At 37.9% G+C, this 27,636-nt stretch overlaps 1 protein-coding gene and 1 non-coding gene across 3 annotated transcripts; both read right to left on the reverse strand.

Moving 5' to 3' along the window:
- Positions 1 to 751: 751 nt before the first annotated feature.
- LOC101738067 (uncharacterized) lies at positions 752 to 27,582 on the reverse strand. 2 transcript variants are annotated; one of them, XR_002431371.3, is made up of 22 exons: positions 26,883 to 27,582; positions 23,996 to 26,067; positions 23,720 to 23,901; positions 22,937 to 23,015; positions 21,812 to 22,042; positions 20,437 to 20,573; positions 19,692 to 19,818; positions 19,261 to 19,369; positions 18,743 to 18,859; positions 18,282 to 18,382; positions 17,625 to 17,741; positions 16,541 to 16,666; positions 14,726 to 14,833; positions 12,147 to 12,323; positions 11,887 to 11,982; positions 10,123 to 10,229; positions 8,618 to 8,765; positions 6,351 to 6,452; positions 4,885 to 5,016; positions 3,926 to 4,070; positions 1,651 to 1,749; positions 752 to 955 (listed from the first exon to the last, which is right to left on the reverse strand). XR_002431371.3 is itself a non-coding variant. In XM_004922512.5 (21 exons), exons 2-20 carry the CDS (start codon positions 24,137 to 24,139, stop codon positions 3,927 to 3,929), a joined length of 2,484 nt encoding a protein of 827 aa, XP_004922569.1. In that variant the 5' UTR covers positions 24,140 to 26,067; positions 26,883 to 27,582; the 3' UTR covers positions 1,597 to 1,749; position 3,926. The 2 variants fall into 2 exon arrangements, 1 of the variants encoding a protein (XP_004922569.1); XM_004922512.5 differs by lacking the exon at positions 752 to 955 and having other exon boundaries at positions 1,597 to 1,749.
- TRNAG-GCC (transfer RNA glycine (anticodon GCC)) lies at positions 8,930 to 9,000 on the reverse strand. The gene has a single exon. It is a non-coding gene; the product is annotated as a tRNA-Gly (tRNA).
- Positions 27,583 to 27,636: the final 54 nt, after the last annotated feature.

A 27,636-nucleotide genomic window follows, 5' to 3' on the forward strand; every position in this document is an offset into this window, starting at 1 on the left:
GACGTCAACTACCTACTTCATCTTATTTCACTTCATACTATTTTTAGTAGAAAAAAAAAACAAACATCTTGGGGATTGTTTGAGATGATCCAGTCATCTCGCTTTTATGATTGTAACCCCCGAACCAGACAATCATGGTTTTCACTGAACAAGGCGAACTCCTCAATGTTTCCCGAGTGCCTTTTTTTATTACTTAGAGGTGACCTAGCTCACCTGGGGTTAAGTGGTTCCCGGAGCCCATGAGCAGAAACAAGGTCGCCACACACCTTGAGAGGTGAGTTCTAGAGTCTCAGTTTTAATCTCTAGTCAACTAATGGCTGCGACGCTCATCAAACCAAAACGCATTATTGCTTCACGGCAAAAATAGGCGGTGTGGTGGTACCTACCCGTGAGGATTAACAAGACGTCCTACCACCGGGAATTATGCAAATTATAGTTTTGCGGGTTTGATTTTTATTACACGATGTTATTCCTTCACCGTGGAAGTCAACCGTGAACATTTGTTAAGTACGTATTTCATTAGAAAAACTGGTACCCGCCTGCGGGATTCGAACACCGGTGCATCGCTAGATACGAATTTATCTAGCGTCTGATCCTTTAGGTCACGACGACTTCGAAATACTATATCAAAAATTTAATACTTCAAGATGGGGGGCGCGAGCCGGAAAAAAAGGAAAACGTGTCTAATAAAATTTATCGTTGGCTTGACGATAATTTTTATTAGACACGTTTTTATTGAAATGTTATCATAGATATTTGTATATTTTATTAAGTAACTAATTAACTTTTGACTTCTATTAATTTGTAGTTATCTTGTTTCGTGGTAAATATATATAGTTAATAGGTCGGAATGTTGTTATTCAAAATTGGTTGACACACAGAGGTTTCTGTTTCCCAATAAACATGCCTTGATCCCTGAGGGCACTGATGAACAAACTTTAGTCCAACTTCAAACCTAAAATGATAATGTTTGAAAATAATGATTGCTTTTGACACGATCACACAAAAATTATATTTATATTTTTTCAATATACATTTATCGATTTTTTTTTATTGTTTAGATGGTTGGACGAGTTCACAGCCCACCTGATGTTAAGCGGTTACTAGAGCCCATAGACATCTACAATGTAAATGCGCCACCCACCTTGAGATATAAGTTCTAAGGTCTCAGTATAGTTACAACGGCTACCCCACCCTTCAAACCGAAACGCATTACTGCTTCTCGGCAGAAATAGGCGAGCTGGTGATACCTACCCGTGTGGACTTTATGAAATCATGTTAAGTTACTGCGACTGTATACTGTCAGTCCTTAACGTAACGAATATCTCCGCAATAAGAGCACTGAACAGTGCTGAATCTCACTCAGTTTAAAACTTCTATATTCATACTATTTCCTCTTGCTACACTAGCGCTAATTCGGTGAGTTTTCGAACTATAATTTGCTGTTTATAGATGGACACTTTTTCGACTTGTCCCCTATACAAGATGGTGCCCCTTACCCCTACCCTCCATACTGTCTGTTTTTTGGGGGGATATCGAAAATTCATCTCCTGTCATCATCGGAACACACGGACGGAAAACCGAAAACTCCATACATGATGTACAATTTCAAAATTTATTGTCACATAATAAAATACTGTCCGATCTCACAGAACATTAACGATCCTCATATACGTAATATGATTGCCGCGACGTCCCCGGGCCTGCGTCCGTCCGCCTCATCCTGCGTCATCTTTGAGGTTGTTCGACCTATTGAAGTCATCAAGCAATCATTAAAACCTCAATAGCACACAATAACACTAGAGATTAACACTACATCTTTTAATAGAACTCAGTAATAAAAACTCCCTAAAACTAACCTAACGGTAGGAAGCGGCTTGGCTCTGCCACTGGCATTGCTGAAGTCCATGGGCGACGGTAACCACTCACCATCAAGTGGGCCGTATGCTCGTCTGCCTACAAGGGCAATAAAAAAAAGAACTGATCATTCGATTCCCTCATGGAACCAAAGCTCGTGAGACGACTGCTTCTGTTTTCCTTTGCCTTTTTTTGTATGTACATACATCAGTCTATGGTTCTCTATGGCAATTCTAAGGCCATTTGTCTTGGGGTTTTTTTTAACTATATAAATTCGATTTAAACATTCGATATACTATATCTTGAAGACATCAGCGGTGATATATATCGCACAATTAGAATGGAAGCGACTTTACAAAACAAGTTAACACTAATAATATCAACACTTACTGGTAACTATTTCTATCATAGCCGGTAGATAACGGTATACGACAAGTATTACTCAAAATAAACAAAACAAAACATAAAAAACAAAGTATAATAATTAATTGGTAAAAGTCATGAGGTCAAATGTGCAAAAGCAATAAGATAATACGTGAATTTTTAATGCAAAAGTTCAAAACGGATCATTTGACTCATTATGATATGTTTAGTGTTAAGAAAATAATTTTTATACGATTGAACGACTAACAAACATGCATTTCTATCTATACTAATAATATTATAAAGAGGAAAGATTTGTTTGTTGTTTGTTTGTATTGAATAGGCTCAGAAAGTACTGAACCGATTTGGAAAAATTTTTCACTGTTTGGAAGTTACATTATTCCCGAGTGACATAGGCTATATTTTTTTTACTAAAACTCCAATAAGGTGTAAAAAAATTCCCTAAAATATTCTTTACATCGCGTGCCTTGCGAAAACTATTGATGATAGAATAAAATAATGTACTACGACTTTGTAGAACACATTACTACTTACAAAAAGTGTCGCGAGAGCATATGTCTAACTATTATAGTTAAGCCGCAATAAGTGTTATTTATTTAAAAAAAAAAAAACTCAAATATCGCTGAAATTTTTGTTAAAGACCCGAGCGGAGCCGAAACGGGCCGCTTGTCACTTTATAAAATTAAAAATTAATATTTTATTATAGAAAAAGACAACAAACAGTACACTTTCCGTTTCAATAACATACTTTAAGCCTTAAGTTATGCGCTTTATAGTCCAAGATCCCGTGAACCCTAAACCTTCGTTCACACACAATGAATATAGTGATTTTTAATAATATCCTGAAGGTAATACAAAAAAATCGCACTTCATTATTTAATGAATTTAGATCGGTATTTTACACACCTTTAGTACCGTGTACCTGCCAAAGCCATTGTAACCCAAACTTCATAATGGTCCATCGTTCTTACCTGTGTTGGGAGCACGCGCTGACAAACTTTCAGCTTTTATAAAACAACGAAGGTCTGGGAATCACGAGCTCTTGTATTTTTAAGTCTTAAAGTATTGTTACTCCGGTAAGAGTAACGCCATCTAGCGCCGAATAGTCGAATGAATATCGAAGGATATAGTAGCATCTAGAACGCTCGAATACAACGCCATCTATTGTCAGATAGCGGAAACATAATACTTGACTTGTGTGGAATATTCTGGATAATTCTAGGGATATGGTATCTATATTGTCTACCCACGTTTCGAATACTTTACACACATTATCGTCAGAAACATTGACAGCTGATATCGACAGGCCGTCAATTTGTGCACGGTCCCCCGCTAATCATGTATCTCTCCGACCGCACAGTTCCCGCTCTGCCCTCCATTAGACTGACAACTGACTGGCAAGTGTCTGACAAGTGACTGACAGGTGACTGACAAGTGACTGACAACTGACTAACAAGTGACTGACGAGTGTCTGACAAGTGACTGACGAGTGACATCAGTTAACAAGAAATTAACAAAATATTTATTAGGCCTCTTAACAAAAATCTGTTGGGGTAAAAAGCCTTCAATTGACTTGTCACGGCACGCCAAGCAAAGTCTTTCCGTAGTAGTCTCTCTCTCGCCAACATTTGCGAAAGTGACTGACAAGTGACTGACAGTGACAAGGGACAAGTGCCGCACTCACGTCAGCTGGCGCAGTTCGCGGAGGTGCTCTTGCTCATCAGCTTGGCGACCATCTCTTGCACGCGCTTCATCTCGTCGAGCTGAGTGGTGACCTGGTACAGCCGGTTCTCGCGCTCCAGCACGGTCTTCTCCAGCTGCTTAATGGTCTGAAAACATAATCGTTTTTGGAGTTTACTCCTTTAGAATCGATTTACATATATAGGCCCGGGGTATGAAAATTATGGGGACCAAAATCGTACTAGCATGTCACACGAAATGCGTTATGCGCCTGATTGGCTCCTGATGGCGTGATGCGTGCGCGCGCCAATCAGGAGCCAACGCGCGGCCGCGTTATCGCAGGTGACGCCGGGCTGCTGCGCCGGCAGTCCGCCACAAAGCCTCGTACTGATCGCGCGTTTCTCTCATTATTGTATTTTCATATATTTGTTAGTCGTTTGTTTTGTGTCTCGTTAATTTGTTAATAATCTGTAGTGTATCGTGTTGTCGTAATATAGAACTATTTCTCGTATTGTTTCGTTTAATTTTTTATATCCAGTAAACTCCAGTCGTGCGTCGGAGCGGACACACACACTTTTTTTTTTCTACCTATGCTGATAGTCTGGAGAGGCTATTTCAGCTTCTCCTTGACGTGTAGGTGAGCTCACGGGACTCAAATCGGGAGTGTTGCTAACACTGGCCCTAGCCAAAGCAGTGCTTCGCAGAATCTACCACCGGATCGTAAACGCGACCCACTGAGAAGATCCGGCGAGAAACTCAGTGGGCTGTGTCTATGGGTTAATTTACTCGTCGAGCCCTTGACCACGAGAACGGTGACCGGTACTTGAGGTACCTAAAAGCACCTTTAATGGTTCGGGAGGATCGGTAATGACGTGCTTAGGGTGACGTCGACTGTTTACCATTCGGTCCACAGGATCGGGTATTCGTAGTTAGTTGATGGCTCGCCTGGGCTCGGGCACTCACCAGGTCCCTGGCCTCGATCTCGCTCCGGAGCGCGGTCTCGTGGGCGGCGGCCTCCTCCAGCCTCTTGTCGCGCTGCTTCACGCGCTCCTCGAACTTTATGAGGACGCCGGCCAGCTCGCTGCTCTTGCTCGTCTGTTCAAATAACAAACCTATATATTGTTACGCCGGTAAGAGTAACGCCATCTATCGCCCGAATAGTCCAACGAATATCGAAGGATCTAGTAGTACCCAGAACGCTCTAGAATTACATCGCCATCTGTTGTCAAATAGCGGAAACTACGACTAGAGATGTGTGGAATATTCTCGATAATTCTAGGGATGAGGTATCGGCTATAAAAGCGTTGTAGAGATGGCACGCAGTCAGTCAGTAATCGGAACTACTCGAAGCGACACAGCGAACGGATCACCTGAAGCGAGTTTTAAAAAAGTGTTTGTGAGTGTTTAAGTGTTCTAAGTGTTGAATAAGTTGTACTTTGGTGAAATTTTATTTATCCCAAACCCCAGCGCGTAACAATATTAATACGTGAAGCAAAAACTTTGTACTCCTCTTTACGAAAATTACGCAAACAGAGCCCTTAAACTGCGATACTTTATGACAAATATTTTTTGTATGGAAACTAGCGACATCTTGTAGCGGATGCCTCTAATCTAATATGTTGTTGAAGTTAAGGCATTTAATTACTGTATTACTAAATATAGAAAATGAAAAATTAATAAATCATACAAGTCTGTATTTGTTATGGACAAATTGATTAAATTTTATCAATTTGTGATTTGTGAAAATTTACAAAAGCCTTCATTAAAAATAAAATGTAGGATGTTACTGCCATCTACCAGAGCAATAACAAACTATTCGAAGCGAAGCTATCTAGTGGTCGACGCCTGTAAACATTTTTGTTGAGTGCTTGAGTTGTTTATCTATAACTAATCTATATGTACATATTATCTATGGACATAGAAGTATGAATTTTCCCACACTTACAGAGAATATAGAGAAGGAGTGCAGAATGTTATTTTTTTTTTAATTATCCATAAAAAATAAATTAATCCAATAAATAAAAACATTACACACACTGCCATGTATTTGACACAACAAATATTTAAATACTCTTTATTTATTGTCAAACTTTTGTTATTGTTTAAAGTTTGTGAGCAAATTGAAAATAGATTAATATTTGTCTATAATATTATTTGTATATAGTGCAGCCTTGGCGAAATCTGTGATTATAGAAGTATAGTCTTTGACAATAGAACCATAATAAAGTTCAAACTTATATATTCAATTAATTCTAATCGAATTTCAACTACTGGGTGACCGTAAAGTATAAATAATAGCACTAGAACGTTCTTATGGTTCTTATGGCTGACGAATACATATTGACTTCGAAATTACAGATCAAAGGCAAATTCCGAATAGAATAATTAAATCATATATCTCTTGAAAGAGCCCAAGCTGACCAACTCACTTGTTGTTCCAGTTTCTTCGTCAGCGTCTTGTTCTCTGCGTCAGCGTTTCTCAATCTCTCCTCGGCTTCCTTCTCACGTGATTTCATCTCTTTTTCTATGTTCTAAAACAATTAAGTTATTTTACTTAACAATACTTATTATTGTCACAAGGCAACTGTAAATTAATATGTGGCCCAAAGAATAAGACATACGACATATGAGTCGTCTATTATCAAAGGTGGCAATCTGTGCATTTGGACAAAAAAATGTTATTGATATGTCAATACAGATTGATTTGAATATAATCGTCTCCTTCAAAGAATACGGTTCGAAACCTGCATTAAATAAAGGTTAATACTTAACCTGTTATTTATCTAAGATGTCGTTCAGAAGAGTTTTGTGACTGCCAATGGAATACAAAGTCAATAATTAGTTTTTCTGATTTACCAATAACGGTCCAAAAGTCACATTGCCGACTTTGATAATAGTCGACTCATATGTACTTACTAGCGAATGGCATATAATTATAATCTAACTAGCTGTACCCGTCCGCTTCGCTGGGTATTTAAAATTAACATTATTATTTCTCACCCCCACAAAGATTCTCATCATTAACGCCCCCGCAACTGGTGTAGGGAGTCCAACGCTCATATTAATATTAGCCTATCCATTAAGTACGTGTATTTTCTACATGGATACCAAGTTTCAAGTCAATCGGATGCATGGTTCAGTAGTTATAACGGAACATCCATAAAAACCACTGTAGATTTATATATTAGTATAGATAGTATGGATGATAAATTTGTAAATATTACAGGCTGACTGGTTGAGCATTTTACATGCTCAAGGACATGATAATTCATGATCACGTAAAACGTTTAGATTGATGTAAATAATAATATGTGCGTATTGTGTTGCCTTTTTTTTTTTTGTAACTTAAATTTTCTAAATTTCCGTTCTCTGTTCACTTTCTACTTATATGTGATTTTGATTGTGATAACATATTTGGTTATTGTTTTAGCTATTTTTTTTTAAATATTATATCGACGCTTGAAAGGCAAACGTGACTGAGCGACAATAGCTGCCTTGTACATAAATGAGAGGCAATAACCATATTCGATGCGCAAAAAAATATATTTCTAGGTCTATTAAAATCATTTCAATCCTACAGCTACTAGCTAGATTCTACCACAGCCAGATTCGTTAAAATATTTTTTTTTTCAGGTATTTCAACTTTAAAATTAGTCTACTGTAAAGCTCACGCATTGTCGCTTAGTACTTAGTTTGCCTTTCAAGCGTCGATATGTTTGTATTGTACTGTTTGTTTCTTAAATAAATAATAATATTATAGTTTAGATAATATTAATGTTTTGATATGTTCAAATATCTATACTAATATTATAAAGAGGAAAGATTTGTTTGTTTGTTTGTTTCGAATAGGCTCCGAAACTACTGGACCGATTTGAAAATTTCTTTTTCCATTAGAAGCCGACTTTGTCCCTGATGAACATAGGCTACTTTTTTTTATTTTTTTTTTATTTTTTTTTTATTTATTTTTTTTGGTTTCATTCGTGTTTTAATGTTTCCGAAGCGAAGCGAGGGCGGGTCGCTAGTTTTAATATAAAATAAAAATACAAATGACTTACAGAGCAAAGCCGTCATTAAATTAATTTGATAAAACTCGAAAATTAGTGATTCAAAATTTGTGGCGATGTAGCAATCGTCAACGGTGCAAAAAAACAAGTGTCCCTTTGCCGCGTGACTGGCAAATTTTGTTACTACGCGTGCGTGTGACCACTCTTATTGTTTTGAATAGATAATTAAAGATAAATTACGCTAATCTTAGGCACGTTTTTTTTTTTTGCTTAATTAGAAACGAGAATCGAGTATACTAACTATATTTTTTTATTTCACTACACTCTATATATTTTTTTTTTTTTTTTTTTATTAGTTAGATGTGTGGACAAGCTCACAGCCCACCTGGTGTTAAGTGATTACTGGAGCCCATGGACATCTACAACGTAAATGCGCCACCCACCTTGAGATATAAGTTCTAAGGTCACAGTATGTAGTGTTCGACCAGCCAGCCTGTATAATTTGAAAGTGTGTTTGTTTGTTTATTTGTCCTTTTCTTAGGTCATAAGAACTTATTGCGGGTATCCGCTCTTAGGGGTTCTTCGGGGTATGATAGCCGATAGTACCAATTTCCTCAACCGCCAGATACAGACCAGTCGAAGGACAGGCTCCGCTTACCGTCGTGCGGGCTTGTCGTATAGATTATACTCACGGCGAGTTGAACCCCGAATTCCTTCTGCAATTGTTCCTTTTGCTTCTCTTTCTCGAGCCGCTCGGCCGCCAGTTTGGCGCGGAACCCCCTGACCGTGGTCTCGGCGTCTTCCAACTGTTTGTGGAAATCCTCTATTATCTTCTTATATCTGAAATTCATAACGACCATTAATATTAAAAAAAACTTCAAACGCCATCTTCGTTTAGTGGAACGGAAACATAAAAAAAGATTTATTCATTTATTTTAAAAACTCAAATATTATAACGCCTTGAAGATTCAGTTTCAATTAGCGATTGAAGAATACAAAAAGACTGCATCGGCCGGGAATCGAACCCGGGCCGCCCGCGTGGCAGGCGAGCATTCTACCACTGAACCACCGATGCTTGTACCTTGCACAACAAAATCAAGCTTTAGTTTCTATTTTTTACTTTTTTTGAATAGATATTCTTTAAGTCTCACAAATATTATGATTTTTTACAATATCGCTACAAGAGCAAATAATTCTATCATATACATTATTCATACGTGACAAATCAAAATAGATTATTTTTTTGTTTTCCTAAAATTCAATTAATGCATTAATTTTAAGCCTTCGACTGATATTATTATTATTATTTGAAGACATGAGTGGATGAGGACATGAGGGGGTTAAGTACAATTTTTAAGATTTTTGAGTTCTTACATTGAATGAAACCTTAATGAAGTTATATGCCTATAAACCATATTGGACCTTACAGCTCCGAGTTTAAAGACTATTTTTAGAAATTGCATGTGATGAAGGAGTTATGTACAAAGAAAAAGTACAAGTAACAAAAATTGTTGCCCGTTTTCTCAAAATTAATAAATTGTATCATAACCCCCTCATCCACTTGTGTCTTCATTAAAGCCGCTTTCAGACTACGCTATGGTATATTAGCATATAGTATATAGCTCATAGCACAACAATATCACACACCATACATTGTTATGGACAAGTTCACACTGTACTCTACTATATATTATTGGCTAAGTTTTATTTTATTGCTTAGATGGGTGGACGAGCCACCTGGTGTTACTGGAGCCCATAGACATCTACAACATATATGCGCCACTCACCGTGAGATATAAGTTCTAAGGTCTCAAGTATAGTTGCAATGGCTGCCCCGCCCATCAAACCGAAATGCATTACTGCTTCACGGCAGAAATAGGCAGGGTGTGTACCACCAGATTCAGTTATATAATTTATTTTCTATTTCTGAGTTGGATTTTCTATAAAAGTGTATTTTGTTAGTTTATTTAAACTATTATTTATTTTTCAGTTTTTAGTTGAATTTCAGTTTTTCCTAATATTGAATTGTCATCGGTCCTTATTAAGTATACAAAATTTAGAGTTAATCCGACGTTTCGAAAAGGGGTCAAAAATTCAAAATAATGTTCAAAGATTCCGTTACATACTAACATACATACATACGTCAGAAGCTAATAATAAAAGCGTATTAAAAAAAGATTTTGAACGATGACGTCACCGTTCATTTTGCATCTGCGTCGTGTACAGCACGTCCTGTTGCGCCGAGTTGGTCGCCTGCAGCAGGGCGAGCGAGTGCTGAAGGGACGCCATCTGCTCCGTAGCGCCCTGTACCACAGACACAAAACATTTTACGCCATTGTTCTTATCTATACTAAAACTAGCTGACCCGGCAAACTTTGTAGTGCCTCAATCGATAAATATAAAAGACCTACTTTTGTATAAAATAAACTTAAAAGAAACAACAGGAATCCGTCCGACGGGGGACACATCAAAGGGATAACAAAATTGTTATTTTTATTTAATTCCGAGCATTTTCATATTTATCAACCCTTTAAACCTTTTAAAACCAAATCGGGACACTTTTTAAGTTCGACATTGATTTTTATTGTTTTTTTTTTTTGTAGTTGCAGTAATAAAACGGAGATCATAATGGTTCCGGTAATTTAAATTTTCATTTATAATCCATTTAGTTATAGTTTATTAAAGAATAATCATATGAAGTTACAAAAAACTCACTTGTCCCTATTCACCAAGGCGTTGGGGCGAATCGGGTCGTTTAGGGGGACAATAGAGTTTTTCGATAGGGCTGGCACTATGTAGTTGTTAGGTAGGTAACTAACTTTAGGTAATTAGCTTTTTAGTATCTTTAATGAGTTACAAAACTTTGATGACTAAATTAAACTATTTAATATTCTTAAACACAAAATAAATCATTTTCAATTCAACAAAGTTAAAACTTCTTTTTTTTTCCTACTTAAGCTGATAGTCTTGAGAGGGTATTTCAGCGGAATCTTAACTAGTAGGTGAGCTCACGGGGCTCGAACCTGACGACGTTGCTAACACGAACCCTAGCAAGAGCCGTGCTTCGCAGAATCTAACACCGGATCGGAAACGCGACCCACTGAGAAGATCCGGCGTGAAACTCAGTGGACTGTGTCTATGGGTTAATTCACTCGTCGAGCCCTTCGTCGCAAGCGACGGGTTTGACGAGAGCGGTGACCGGTGCTTGTGGTACCTAAAAGCACCGTTAGTGGATCGGGAGGATCCGAAATGACGTCGCGTCGACTGCTTTCCATTCTGTCCGCAGGATCGGGTATGAGTTAAAACTAACAACTCAACAAACGCATTGTGACATCCCAGATTTATCCCTATTCTATCCCTCTAGTCCCTTTTTTTTTTTCTTGCTTAGATGGGTGGACGAGCTCACAGCCCACCTGGTGTTAAGTGGTTACTGGAGCTCATAGACATCTACAACGTAAATGCGCCACCCACCTTGAGATATAAGTTCTAAGGTCTCAGTATAGTTACAACGGCTACTCCACCCTTCGAACCGAAACGCATTACTGCTTCACGGCGGAAATAGGCGGGGTGGTGGAACCTACCCGTGCGGACTCACAAGGGGTCCTACCACCAGTGATTACGCAAATTATAATTTTGCGGGTTTGATTTTTATTACACGATGTTATTCCTTCACCGTGCAAGTCAATCGTGAACATCTGTTGAGTACGTATTTCATTAGAAAAATTGGTACCCGCCTGCGGGATTCGAACACCGGTGTATCGCTACACACGAATGCACCGGAAGTCTTATCCTTTAGGCCACGACGACTTTAATGACGTCGACGACGACACTCCCCCCGATCCATTGTACGTGAGTTACAAAAACAAATTTGTTTTTTGTTTTGTTTAGTTAGACTCAGCGGTCCGATTGATGTACTGCTGATGTCCACGGGCGACGGTAAGTGGCGGTCACTGTTTCGCACCTGCAGCGCGGCGGAGTGCGAGTGCAGCCTCTGCTCCAGGCAGGTCATCTTGTACCCGTACAACTCCATCACGCTCGAAGTGGCTATGTCGGAAATCTGAAAACGACTTCATTTATTACTAACGGTCCCCCAGTAGTCAAAATTCGACTATAATTAATTGAAATTATAAGTTTTTTTTAATTGTTTATATACAAGGGTACAAAGTTTTTGCTTCACGTATTAATATATAGATAATATTTATACAGGTGTGACCGGTGCACCTTCCCGTCGGCGAGGGCGTCGCTGAGCCTCCGGACGAGCGCGTCCGTGGCGAGCTCCAGCGCCGGGTGCTCCGCCCAGGGCAGCGCGGGCGGCGGCGCGCGGCTGTCGGCGCGGTCGGCGCTGCAGGCACCGGGCGGCTCGCCGCTCACATCCGCAGCGAAGGATTCCCCGAACACCTGACAGAGAAAAGGGTACTCTTTTTAACCGACTGCAAAAAAGGAGGTTCTCATTTTTTTTCTTTTTCTTAGATGGTTGGACGAACTCACAGCCCACCTAGTGTTAAGTGGTTACTGGAGCCCACAGACATCTACGACGTAAATGCGCCACCCATCTTGAGATATAAGTTCTAAGGTCTCAAGTATAGTTACAACGGCCGCCCTGCCCTTCAAACCGAAACGCATTACTGCTTCACGGCAGAAATAGGCAGGGTGGTGGTACCTACCCGCGCGGTCTCACAAGACGTCCTACCACCAGTAAAAAATTCGACAATTTTTTTTTTAATATTTGTTACCTCGTAACTTTTGACTGAGTAAATCGATTTTGATGATTTTTATTATTAGAAAGCTGACGCTTTCCCTGTGGTCCCATTTCAATTTAGTCCAGTTCTGATAATGGTATCCACGTGAAAACCATATAGGTCTTAAATTTGCATTAAGTACATGCGCGACAAATAGATGAATAACTCAATAACTCAATATCACGCCAACCGATTTCGATGATTATTGTTTTTAGTGTATATTAATTTGTTTTGGAATATCTTTTTTTAATTTATTTGATGTAGATTTTTGTTAAAGCATGTCTATTTACAATTATTATAATTAAAAACTTCTTCAACACCGTTGTGATGTTATACTCGATGCGTTATTTATATTTGAGACATAAATATTGCTGAAGATTGAAACCTTACACCACATCACTTTTTGTATTTTTATCAGATCTAAATCACGTAATAACTAAATACATTGTTGAGACCTCACGCGCGCCATCTGCCCCACAATGGTGACACTGTCACAGAAACCTTCTCAGAAATACCAGTCGGGAATTACATACACAAGCACATGAACGTTTCATAAGCACTCAAATAACAAACATACAATGAAAACATTTTATACTATTTATATAGATTTCACGCATTGTAACGGATTTGTAATTTATATTTTATCTTCCTACTTCCAGTAAGCTCAAGAGGTTATGCTGGCTTCACGAAACGTGTAAGCAAGCTCGCGGGGCTCAGCCTAATTTTGCTAACACTAGCCCTAGCAAGAAAAATGCTTCGCAGAATCTACCACCGGATCGGAATCATGACCCACTGAGAAGCAGTGATGGGCGTAACTAGTTACTTTTGTAATCTAATTAGTAATTAAACTACAAAAGAATTTAATTACAATGTAATCTGATTATATAGTAATCAGTTACATTGTAATTAGAGTTACTTTTGATGTGAAAGTAATTGAATACTATGTATTTAATTGCAATATAACTAAATTACAATCTAACCTAATTACATAGTAATCAATTACATCATAAATCGTAATTACTTTGGATATAACACTTGTAATTAAAAACTCATATTTATATATATCATACATCGATTTTTTAGATAGGTAGGTTTTATGTACTTCAATAAACATAAATAGGTAAGGTTCACTTCATCGTGAACTAGACAGGAAGGTGTGCGGAGTGGGGGACGAGTTTGCTTTTTCTTTTTGACTTTTTTTTGTTTTCGTACGCTACTATGATTAATTGTCCGAAAGCCAACCAACCGCCTGTCAGACGAAATGTTTGAAAAAAAGAGTCATATTAAAAGTAATTTAAATTATAAATCAGCAAAATAATGTTATTTAATTTAATCTGCCAATGATTAATTTAAAGAAAATAACGTAAAATGATAAAAGATTATAAAAAAAGTATATAAAATGTGTTTCATTTTTGTGTTTGTCAAAAAAGTTATTAGTAGGACATTTTTTATAAGGTTACCTAACATAACATAACAGAATAGTTATGTGATCAATTATCAGTAATTATAAGTAACTTGTTTCAAATACATAAGTAATCTGTTACAGTTAATGTAATTAGATTAACTTATAATCGAATTACTTTATAACTGATTACAATAAGTACTCGCTGTAATCAGTTACGTAAGTAACCTGTTACAAAGTATCTCAATTACCAATTACAATGTAACTGTAATTTGTAATTATTAATCTGATTACTTTTTGCCCATCACTGCTGAGAAGATCCGGCGAGAAACTCAGTGGGCTTTGCCTGTGGGTGAAGTTGCATATCAAACACATTTTCACATTCGACGGGTCAAACGAAAATGGTGACCGGTGCTTCGAACGCCTAAAACCACTGAGATTGGATCTGGAGGATCCGAAATGACAAGTTCAGGACGGCGGAGTATACATGTTGCTCTGGGTCGTAAGTTTTATTTTTATTTTTTATTGCTTAGATGGGTGGACGAGCGAATGGAGTGGTGTTAAGTGGTCACTGGAACCCATAGACATCTACGACGTAAGTGCGCCACCCACCTTGAGATATAAATTCTAAGAGTTCTATGTTTATGAACCATCAATACCTGGTTCATCTGGTCTAAGGGGAAGTAATGATGTTTGATCAGCTGCAGAACTTGTCTCCTCCGCTGCCCGTTGCTGCTCATCAGGCCGGCGCAGAGCATTTTTCGTACCTGAATTAAATGAAAATCAATATAGTACTATTATATACAGGGTGTTAGGAGAAGGCTTCCGAAAACGAAGACAGACGATAGTACTAATGACACCTTTGATGATGGAGTTATTTAGACAAATGTTGTAAGTATTTGTGCGAACGCGTATTTCCAGAGGTCTTTTTTGCCACGTACCATCCGGCTATGGAATGAGCTCCCCTCCACGGTGTTTCCCGAGCGCTATGACATGTCCTTCTTCAAACGAGGCTTGTGGAGAGTATTAAGCGGTAGGCAGCGGCTTGGCTCTGCCCCTGGCATTGCTGAAGTCCATGGACGACGGTAACCACTCACCATCAGGTGGGCCGTATGCTCGTCTGCCTACAAGGGCAATAAAAAAAGTCTGCGTCGTGCGGAGCCCGAGCGGTCGTTCATCCGAGCATCAGCTGTTTTTGATTTTGTGTTTCAATGCTGGTTTTTTTTTAGTAATGTATTTTTTATGAAACTATGGTTTCATTTGGCTGTATTAACATGATGGAGCGTAAATAATGCTAATAAAACGTTTTAAAAATATGTTTCTTTTTTTTAAATCAATATCGATATTTTCCGTCCCATCATCAAAGGTGTCATTAGTACTATCGTCTGTCTTCGTTTTCGGAAGCCGTCTCCTGACACCCTGTATATTTATTGGATATATGTATTTTTTTTGTTTTAGAACATTTTTTTATTCTTTTTGTAGTTGATCGAAATCGATATAGATAAGCATAGGCATAGGTAGAAAATAAGTGGAAGGTAGATAGTATAGTAACAAAGCATTTGAAGATTTAGTCTATCTTAATATATATAAATCTCGTGTCACAATGTTTGTCCTCAATGGACTCCTAAACCACTTAACCGATTATAATAAAATTCGCACACCATGTGCAGTTCGATCCAACTTGAGAGATAGGATGGTTTTTATTTCGATGAATGGTCGCAATATTTATTAATTAACAATAAAATGATTTCTTATGTTGATTTTTGTTATTAATTGTAAGTTTCATAAGTCTAAAACAGATGGCGCCTTAAATCAGTTTTTACAGACAATTGTTATACTGTGACTTTAATATCTCATAGATGGCGCTGTGCTAAAAATACCAACGTTTCACATAAGCTACAATTTAATGGCATAAGCACCACGTGTTTCTGAGGCTAAAGTATAAGTGAAATTTATTTCGTAGTAAACGCAATACAGTGAAATCCAATTGTTCTTACGTTGTCAATTTTTGGTATTAGCATAGGCGGCCGCGAGTTATTTAGAAACAAAAACCTAAGCCACAGCCACAGCAACGTGTGGCCGGGTCCGCTAGTAGTAATATATAAATCTAGTCGTTTTTACGGATGTTCCGTTATAGCTACTGAAGCATGCATCCGATTGACTTGAAACTTGGTATCCATGTAGAAAATACATGTACTTAATAGATAGGCTAATGTTTATATGAGTGTTGGACTCCCTACACCAGTTGCGGGGGCGTTAATGATGAGAATCTTAGTGGGGGTTAGAAATAATGATGTTAATTTTAAATGCCGGGCGAAACGGACGGGTACAGCTAGTTATTACATAATTTTATACAATCTCCTCGACAACCTGGTTGATTTTCAGTCTTTAAATAGAGGCCACATAGAAGACACATCCAGGGACACAAAAGCTCGTTGCTTTGGTGGTACCGGTACAGCTGGGCGCTGGGTTACCTGGTGGTGCGCCAGCATCCTGGTGAGAGCGGCCTCCCAGTCCCGTGCGGCCGGGCACAGGCACAGCGCGGCGCGGCACGACGCCACCGCGGCCTGCTGCGAGCTCTCTGCTCCGACTGCGCCGCTCTGCAAACACCAGATATACATATAAATATTTTGAAGTCGTCGTGGCCTAAGGGATAAGACGTCCGGTGCATTCGGTATGTAACGATGCACCGGTGTTCGAATCCCGCAGGCGGGTACCAATTTTTCTAATGAAATATGTACTTAACAAATGTTCACGATTAACTCTCACGGTCAAGGAATAACATCATGTTATAAAAAACAAACCCGCAAAATTATAATTTGCGTAATTACTGGTGGTAGGACCTCTTGTGAGTCCACACGGGTGGGTACCACCACCCCGCCTACTTCTGCCATGAAACAGTAATGCGTTTCGCTTCGAAGGGTGGAGCAGCGGCTGTAACTATACTGAGACTTTAGAACTTATATCTCAAGGTGGGTAGCGCATTTACGTTGTAGATGTCTATGGGCTCCAATAACCCCTGAAAAGAAAAAAAAATCTGCTACAGAGCTTGTTGCTTATTGATATCAACAGTTGTTTCAAGGGACGACTGTCAATAATATACCCAATCAGTTACCGGTTACACAATCAAATCTTTGACCGGGCGTTGCAAAGTATCGGCAAAGCCTTGTTCGGACTAGGCGAGTATTTTAGTCGAGTACCGAGTAATTTAGTGGCTAAACTACTCGCTTCTCGCCCGAAAAAATACAACAAAACGGATTGACTTGACTAAATTATTTACTAGCCTACTCGACTAAATTTTTGGTGCTCAGACACATTTAGCTACTAAATTTCTCTGTACTCAACTAAAATACTCGCCTAGTCCGAACAAGGCTTAAGCGACGAGTATGTGCCCGGACAACTGCTACACGATTACAAGTTTTTTTTATTTATTGCCCTTGTAGGCAGACGAGCATACGGCCCACCTGATGGTGAGTGGTTACCGTCGCCCATGGACTTCGGCAATGCCAGGGGCAGAGCCAAGCCGCTGCCTACAAAGTTGTAGAACAATTAATGTACCTGCGCGGTGTAGTGCAGGACGTTGTACAGGGTGTCCTCGAACGCGTGCGGCGTCACCTCCTGGAGTACCTTCTCCTGAGTTTCGCTCGACTCGCACAACGCACCGACGACTTGCAGCTAAAACAAAATCTACATATTAATACGTGAAGCAAAAACTTTGTATCCCTTTTTACGAAAAATTGCCCGGACGGAGGAGTATGAAATTTCCCACGCATATAGAGAATATAGAGAAGGAGTGCGTAATGTTTATATTTTTTATCAATTATGCACAAAAAATATGTACATTAAATCAAATATGTAGTAGTAGTATGTAGTGATTAGCGGATTTCAAAATTAGAAAAAGGAATAGATACTCAACATTTAATTCTACAAGATACTGTTATGATGTCGTTTTAGTAGTTTTAGTGATTGATTAGCACAGCAGTTTACAACTAAAGTTCTACATTATTTGGCGCATTTCCATAGAGTCGACGTAGATACAGATTACTTTGTTTCCCGAGCGCTGTATAAAGTCCTTCTTCAAACGAGGTTTATGGAAAATACTCAGCAAGGCTTGACGTCCATGAGCAAACTGCAAGCACTTACTATCAGGTGGGCCATATGCTCGTCTCAAGGGCGATAAAAAAAAGGATTAAAAAAGGTTAAGAAATCACCCACCCATTGTAGTCCTGCTTTCCCTGGCTCCAAAGGCGGCACCAATAGACCAGGTAGTCTGTCGCTTATTATTGATATTAGCTCTTGCGGTAAACGGCCTTCATCTAGAAAAAAATTTGTAATCTATGGTACCTTCTAGAATCATCCCAAATCATAGACAAGATTTAAAACATTTTTAAAGTTTTGTCCACAACTTCCCAGATGTCTTCTTGTGGTGATAGCTTCGTCGATAAAGCCCATAATTATTATGTTTAGGATTAGTGGTTTGCTATCAATGAACACAGACCAGTGCCACTTTCCTGTCTTTACCTGCTGACTAGTAACAAAGAGTTCTGGCCTAAAAAGCACTACAACCATGAACTTATATGTAATTAAGACATCCACCTTATTTGTGCATCAGCCACTCAACAACAAGAAAGGCGGAAAGCCCATGTGCAGAACAAAAAAAAACAAATATAACTCACCCCTGTACTGTGTCACAATTACTGAGAAAAGCTCCAAAGACTCAGGCAAACAGACGGCACTCGTTTTAATACATAATAACATTAATTGACTGTGATGACTCCGTAGAGAATATAGATCTGTAAAAATAAGAAGAAATTAACTATACTATAACTATACTGAGACCTTAGAACTTATATCTCAAGGTGGGTGGCGTATTTACGTTGTAGATGTCTATGGGCTCCAGTATCCACTTAACATCAGGTGGGCTGTGAGCTCGTCCATCCATCTAAGCAATAAATAAATAAAAAAAGAAACTAAGATTCCCAGAGTTTAGGATCAGCTGGTACTGACTTCACAGGAATGTGGAAAAATGAAGTGCATACTATCTAGTGTAACGTTAATAAGCTAAAAGATCTACTGACGATCTCAAGTGGTCCTAGATGGTCTCACTCTCAAAATATCCACACAATACATATGTGTGTAAATTATATTAATTTTTAATAGATTAAAAAATTTGACTATTTTAAAGGTAGCTCACCTAATCCAGAAAGCACAGTTAGAAATTTGAGTACGTGCTTAAGACAAGCGCTCGCGCACTCTGGTTCGCCAACATCATCAAGAGCTGTGCTCACCAGATCGTCTACGTCCTGAAATTACCAATAAATATAGTAGTAGCGTGCGCAGACATCAACGCCACACAAAAAAATTAGGGTTGGTAATACAAAAATTTTATGATGAATATATTTTATTCATTATTTTTTATGTTATTGTTATACATATTCATATTTGTTGGATAGAATATCCAACTACCTTTTGAAGTGTGTCGCTTGCGACCATATGTTAATGTTAAGTTAGTGGTACTTTGGAAAAAACCGTGCATGTAATTCAAATGACAACTGTTCAAAGTTTCAACTTTATTGAACAGTGTCGGAGATTATCAATTCAATAGATATGGAGAACTATAGGTACCTTAAGAGAATTCGTAAGCGCAGCACTAAAATGAGGGTATGTCAAAACAAATTCCCTTAAGTTCGATTCTGAGCAGAGATCGTTTAGAAATGTGTACGCGTGCAGCAACTGTGTCGCATCACGGTCTCTGGAAAAGAAATTTAATAAAAAAAAAAAGAATTAAGTTTAAGATTATGAGTATGAAGGGTAGAGGTAAGGAGAACCGTCTCATATGGGAGAAGCTTGAAAAAGGATCCCACTTTCAGCACTGCATAACAGTTCAAAAATACTCCAGAATGGCGCTAGCATAGGCACAGGGTATGATATGAATTGAGCAGTTTTTAACTGATTGATGTATGCTGAATCAGGAAACTTAATATATTTAATGACTAGAGTAGTTAGTGACAGTGTAATATACAATAGCTCACATGTTTACGTAGTGCAAACTAATTTCGTCAATATAACCTAAAATTATTGCTGTGGTAAAACGTGGAGACATCGGTTTGGAGTAAAGGATGGATTGGTAAGTTTTGGAGATGGTTGGATACTGATTGGTCTAATCTTAACTTAATTGGTAGTACACGTGTGAAAACGCGTCAGACCATTGACCACAGATGCTTATGTATCGTAACTATCAGCTACAGAATCATTAAATACCTGGTTACTAGTCTCTTCTGGATGAGAGAGTTTCTTCTGAAGTCAAAGTTACAATTTCATCCTCATATGTGGCCAAAATGATTAGGAATTGAACAAATAGCATTCTTACACAACAGCTTTTTTGAAAGTTCTCATAGTACAGCACAGGTAGCTGTGCGCGTCAGGTTGCCTCACAGCTGTTCCTCTAGTCGCTCCGGACAAACACAACAATAATCTACATACTTCGACACCACCATAGCCCCCGTCCTGTAAGGCAAAAATAATGCTTGGCACCTTTTTTGAATTCTAGAATTTCATCTCCAATAGTTTGCACTACTTTCAAGTAACAGAACTTCTTTTGAAGCTTTTTAAGTCATAAAAAATTATTAGGCATACTTGCATTAAGGTACATAGTGACCCGCAGTGATTAACCACTATTCTGCCTATGCACTCTCTCCCTTACACTCTGTTTGACGGTATGTTACCATAGTAGTACAACACATCTCGACGTCATAGCGTAGCGCTCTGACGCGCGCTAATTACGCGTTCTGTTTGACAAAGCCTTTACACCCGACGTCTGATCTTCGTCCGGGGTCAGAGCCCGGTCAGAGTAGGGAGGTTCCCGCGGTCAACACTACAACCAGACCGGCGGCGCCACCCCGAGGACGCCCAACCGACGGGTCGTCGAGACGATAGTCGACGACCAACGACACCAGTCTCCGCGGTACGGCGGCCCTAATAGGTCGCCCGAGCGGTGCCGCTGGTGTTCCGGGATACCCCGCTGGGCCAGAACCAGCCTGCCGGGTTGGAAGGCAATACACCGCCGATCGGGTTGCTCTTCCACAGTATGTTCGGCGACGACAGCGACGACGACAACGCGGACCGCATCGCAGGCCGCAGCCGCCGACGCGTCGTCTCGTCCTCCTGGTGCCAGCGCGCTAGAGTGACGGTAGCGTGCGGCGCAGCCTCAACCCCCTTAGGTCGCCCCGTGACCATCACCGGGAGGAGGCTGCCTCCTCACAGAATTCAACAGGGCATCTTTACCTTTAATCCACAACGACTTCAAGGTATCAATGTGCTTCGGTAACCACTTAACACCAAGTAAGATGTGAGCCTATACACCAATCTACACAGATTATTTTAGTAACCAACTAACAATATTTGGTTTGTATTGGCAACATACAGTACAAATGGTCTAGATAGTTTGGCTTTTTGTCAGCATTAAGAAGGTATCTATTAGCAATTATGCTACCCTTCCAATCAGAATGCTTTATGTAGTAGCTAGCCAACCAAATTAAAAATATGCCCTTCTAGAAATATTCAAGGTCAATGTTTGGATAAGTACTAATTCGGATGGAATTGAGATTTTTTTTTATTTATTGCTTAGCTGGATGGATGAGCTCACAGCCCACATGGTGTTAAGTGGTTACCAGAAGCCATAGACAATGTAAATGCGCCAATAATAACATTACAAGGGTCTTAGGAAACAAATAAATATTGCTTACCTTTAAACTAATCAAATGCACAACAAATTCTTTTGTGTCTACTGTCCTCATTAGAGCATATATTGCAGGCAGGTTTCCATAACACACATTAACAAGCACCGTCAGTGATTTGTGACCAATTGCTTTATGGTGTGGTTCTGTCATCGGCTGTCTTATCCAATCGGTCAACTGTTTCATCAAACTTGTCAGATATGATTCTTGCCAGCTGATTTTGATACCATATGAAATATCCTATAATAGAATATGTTTGATTAGTTAAACTATATTGTAGGGTAAAGAAACAAAATTGATTATATTTAGTAATGGAGCAATATATCACACATGCTTAGAAATGTGACATACATAGTTTCAGTATTTTCTGAGGTCTTAGATAGCAATAATAATTTCCAGTTATGAAAAGAAGTTTTTTATATTATTTAATAAATAGTCACACATAAAGCACCTTGAAAACTACACATTCATTAAAATAATGTGTGTAATAGTAGCAGTGATTATTTGTTAAGAACAAATATGAGATCTATGCTATCTCTCCCAGAAAATATTCCCTGGTCAATTGATAGTCTGGGCGATATAATTGGTAATACAATTCAGGTCACTAAAATTGAATGATTGTTTCCTTTACAAGATTCAAAATTAACAAAGTTTAGAAGCACCTTGTGTTTACTAGTAATCACTAAATAATAATAGTAATCGTTGTTATCAAACCAAAATCTGCTATGTGCACTTTTTGAGTTTTTTACTTTTTAACCTTTTCGTGTAGTTCACAGCCCTATCTACCATATAAAAAAACTGTTATGTGTCTATAGCTTTAATATTTATCTATAGCTTTCATTTGATATAGTTCTTAAAAATTCACCTTCATAAAATGTTTTTATTCATTAATTCAAAATAGAGTTTTTGCACATAACTGATTTTGGTTTGACAGCGACAATATGTAAAAATATAGTCACTAATTTTTCTTCTTACACTAAATATTGATTTCCTTCCAATTGAAAAAAATTAGATAATATTAAGCTGAAGAAGTATTTCCAGTAGCCGCCATTATTCATATACAATAATAAGTTAATTTATGATATAACAGTCACAAGCTAGGCATATTTTAAATGTTAATTTACAAGCACATACCTGCATTACAGATAGTAATTTTATTTTCTTCTCATTTGATATTGAATCTGTTAACAGCCGTGACAATATTGCTATAAATCTGAAATAAAATTAAATTATTACAATTTCAGCAATAGTAAAAGCCTAAGCATGCTCTAAGATTACTGCCCAACGATCAAGTCCTAAAAAACCTGTCTATCATCACTATTTTTACTCCTATTGAAATCTCTATATAAATCGGTGCCTAACGATTTTTAGCCAATTTAACACACTAAAATGAATTTTACAAGGTATAATAGGTAATAAGGATGATAAACATGACATTTTTTTATATCGGCAGTAAGCCCTGGGCATGTTTTGTGTTAATTAATTACTGCTAGAGGTCACTACTTGACTCTATCATCCAATTTGAGTGTGTTGGTCTAAAAATCACATAATTTCGTGACACAATTCAACCAACAAAGCATTTCTCATAATTTATTATATTGTAGCACAACAATCAGCTGGGAAACATAGACCTACCTAGGATATTAAGGTTTCTGGCAGTCTATATTTTGTAATTTCTAAAAAACTATCACAGCTCAAGGTATTAATTACGTGCAAACAAGCAACCTTGAACTTAAAGAAAGTAATTGAGGTAAGCACAATTAAGCACTTGTCTATATCGACTGGAAGCTTAGACGTCGGCCGGCGGCGTCTCTGCCGCTCCGCCTGCATGCATGCCCCTCAAACCCTCAAAGACCCACAAGGAGTAACAATTAGGGATGTGCGCGTTATAAATTTAAAGTTCAGATGTATACAAACTTGTATGTATGGGTGAGTGCATGCCTCGCGCTTGGCTCCGCTGCAGCACGTGACAGCACTGCTACTCCTGCCCAATGAGGACCTCGCCCATCACACATTACTCTCCACAAAGAACTGAAGAACGCGCAAACTTCGGAACGGCCAGGAGAGAATATTGTTAAGTCACAGGAAGATGCAATTAACTGAAATTTAGACAAGAATCATAAACATTCTAAGGTTTTCAGAGTAAAATTGAGTATTTATGAACGTGCCATTTTTAAATACATTTTCACTTACTCCAAGATACCGAGTCATTAAATTAAGTGCAGATTCACTATGCGTTGCTTCAAATTCACGAGCGGCTGTTACAAAAGCTTTTAAGTTCGCAAATTTGCCATTATCGGTATTAGTACACCAATTATCAACACTGTCAACTTCCATTATGGATTCTCAGAGAATAAATAGAATTTGGTCACCATTAAAAATCTAATAAAATCATATCAAATGTCTATCTAAACTGCGTAATACAAAACTTTATTATTTAAAGAAACGAAAACAAAAGCTCCACTGTTTTTTTATTTAAAAATAACAATCCTTGGTTACATTTTTTTTATTTCTCCTGAATAGTCGGTAACGCATAGGGAACAGAGCCCATACATACTTCAATTGCTTTTTTTATGATATTTATTTAAGGATCCAACCCATATAATTTGTCGTATATACGAGAGTCGAAAAGCGAAATGGAGCCGAACGAAATAAAATTAACAAACATAATTTGATAAAGGGGTTAAATTTTCAGTAAATAAAATAACGTCTCAGAAAAACGGTGATACTTAACTACCACTGAACTTTTAAAAAATCCCGTAAAACTACGTTCGACGAATTTGTTACAATTTTAGATATATGGGTACTGATGTCGAGATTAAGCGATGGTAAACAGTCCACGTCGCCTTAAGCCCATCATTTCGAATCCTTCCGATCCACTAACGGTGCTTTTAGTTAGGTACCTCAAGCACCTGTCACCGTTCTCGTCGAACCCGTCGCTTGCGACGAAAGGTTCGGCATTAATAACTCAAAATTTACTAATATGATATGTGAACTCAATCGGTAAGAATAATATCAAAATGTTCAGAGATTATTTAGGGAATATCTTGTCAAATAATAGAATATAAAAAAATTATTTACGTGCGAGAGGCATTTTAGAGGATTTTATGGGTTTAATAAAAACACGCGTTTTTAAGTTAAAACTTTATAAACTAAAGTCTTAACCTGTAAAAGAGTCTAAAGTTATGTTATGTGTTTATTCAAATACAGAAAGAGCATTTTTTATTGGTATTTTAATTCCTTATTTATCCTTTTGCATAAAGCCATACACATTATTATTATGCCGTTTTGATTTGCAGTGTCTTACCAACTGCCCTTTTATTATAAAACTGTAATTACAGTATTCACATTTGTAAGGTCTGTCTTTTTTATGTATGTACAGTATGTGAGTTTTTAGACCTGCAGCATTAGGGAAGCGTTTTCCACACATCTGACATGTGTACCGAGAAAAGTCACTATGAATACGTGAATGCGTTCTCAGTTGCTGTAAATGAAAATATTTTTTCCCACAAACATTGCATTGGTGTCTTTTTACAGTGTCATGAGTTACTTTATGGCGCTGCAATCCTATTGTGTCTTTGAACTTTTGGAAACAAATCTTACATTCATAGGGGCGTTCATTTGTATGAACTCTTGTATGGTTGTTCCTTTGCTGATTGTTTGCAAAACCTTTTCCACAGTAAAGGCATTGGAACAATTTGATGCCAGTATGCATGGTCATATGCAAATTGTAATCTGATTTGTTGACAAGACATTTACCACATTCAACACATTCATAAGATGTTTCGTGATTTCTCAGATGACTTTGTAAATTGTAATTTTTTATCATTTTAAAACACAGATGACATTTCGTTCTTCTATCAAAGTGTGTTTCAATATGTTTTACGATGCTTGTTTTATTTGAATATGTCTGTTCGCATTCTTCACAAGTAAAAACCTTTTTTGTGTTGTGACTTGCCTTGTGAATGAGATAGTCACAGTTATTTGTAAATGCCACTGGGCATTTATTGCAAATAAAAAATGATTCATCATTATGGATTTCTTTATGACTTATCAAATCATTGTTTTCTGTGAAAGTTTGGAAACACTGTGCACATTTGTATGTTGAACTTTTATTTTTATGTATTCTCATGTGATTGTTGTATCCTTGTTTATTAGAAAATTCCATAGAACAAAATGTACATGTATTCAATTCTGGTTCTATATTTGAAATTCTCTTTTTAATATCTTTGACTTCTTCAAATTCATCTATTTGATATTCAACACTGAAAACAGTAGAAAATTTAATCAGGTGGGAAACATACACTTCACAGCTCCTTTCCCAAATAATAAAAAAAGGAAATGCTATATTTTCGTACGATTAAATTACGCAGTTTGGTTGATTAAATCTATGAAATAATGAAATTATGAAAAAATTATGACAAAAAAATAATTTGATGAGTAAATGGACCGCATCAGATAAGTATGATTGGGAAGTTTTTAAGTACATTTCTAAAGCAAAATTTTACTGTTTCGAAAATCGTGTTCAGTGTGTTCAGTTCCGCCAGTAATACATGTATGCTTGGCGGTATGGCTCCATCATCCAGTGACTGCATGGGCACATGGATCTTTTTAAGAACAGGCATCCTTTACAGGCACGGCCACTCTTTTTCCCTCACATCATATTTTTTTTATTTTTTTTTTATTGCCTAGATGGGTGGACGAGCTCACAGCCCACCTGGTGTTAGGTGGTTACTAGAGCCCATAGACATCTACAACGTAAATGCGCCACCCACCTTGAGATATAAGTTCTAAGTTCTCAGTATAGTTACAACGGCTGCCCCACCCTTCAAGCCGAAACGCATTACTGCTTCATGGCAGAAATAGGGAGGGTGGTGGTACCTACCCGCGCGGACTCACAAGAGGTCCTACCACCAGTAATTACGCAAATTGTAATTTTGCGGGTTTGATTTTTATTACACGATGTTATTCCTTCACCGTGGAAATCAATCGTGAACATTTGTTGAGTACGTATTTCATTAGAAAAATTGTTGTCAACATGTCAAGTTTTATGCCACAGGAGAAAATTTGCTCAACTTACACTGGTTTAGATGTTCTCTTGCGAAGCTTATACTTCCTATAAACTGTGTTGTTGTCACCGAATGTATCATATTCATGATTCTCCTCAAGAGCCATGAAATCTATTTTCATGGGGGAATAGTTCTCACGACTATTAGACGAACTATTCGTGCTGTCATGTTTACTATCTCGCTTTTCACTGCTTTCCGTCATTTCTATAATAGAATTATTTATTTCAGTTTTTTCTTCTCTGAATGGATTATCATATCTCTCATCCTTTTGTTGTGTTTTATCTGAATCTTCTTTTCTTGCATTACTTTCATGATCTGAATTTGAAAAATGTTTTATTTCTATCATTTCGTCTTTTGTGAAATTTTCATATTTTTTTAAAGTTAATGTGTCCTCTGTTTTGGTTGTATCATTGAACTCCATTTTTGTCAATGATGCAATTTATCAGTTTTATTTGTGAGTAGGCACTAGGCAATGAATTAAAGAGATTGTTTATAAAGTTGAGCCAATTTGTAAAATTTAAATCAATCAATAAAAATTTAATTTCTTCTTCTTCCTTACTTCGGCACGGTTTGTGCATTAGCCAGCGTCAAATAATAAGATATCTCGGCCAATATCTCGGCTCTGAGTGCTTGAGATAAGCACTGGAGGATGTGGTGAAGAGATCAGACGACGATGCGCCATTACCAGGTCAGCAGTGGAACGGCTGGGAAAGATTTGGAAGGATAGGAGGATTACCAAGAAGACTAAGGTCAGATTGATGAAAT

Source organism: Bombyx mori, chromosome 20 (genome assembly GCF_030269925.1).
Source record: "Bombyx mori chromosome 20, ASM3026992v2".
In the NCBI taxonomy this organism is placed as follows: domain Eukaryota; kingdom Metazoa; phylum Arthropoda; class Insecta; order Lepidoptera; family Bombycidae; genus Bombyx; species Bombyx mori.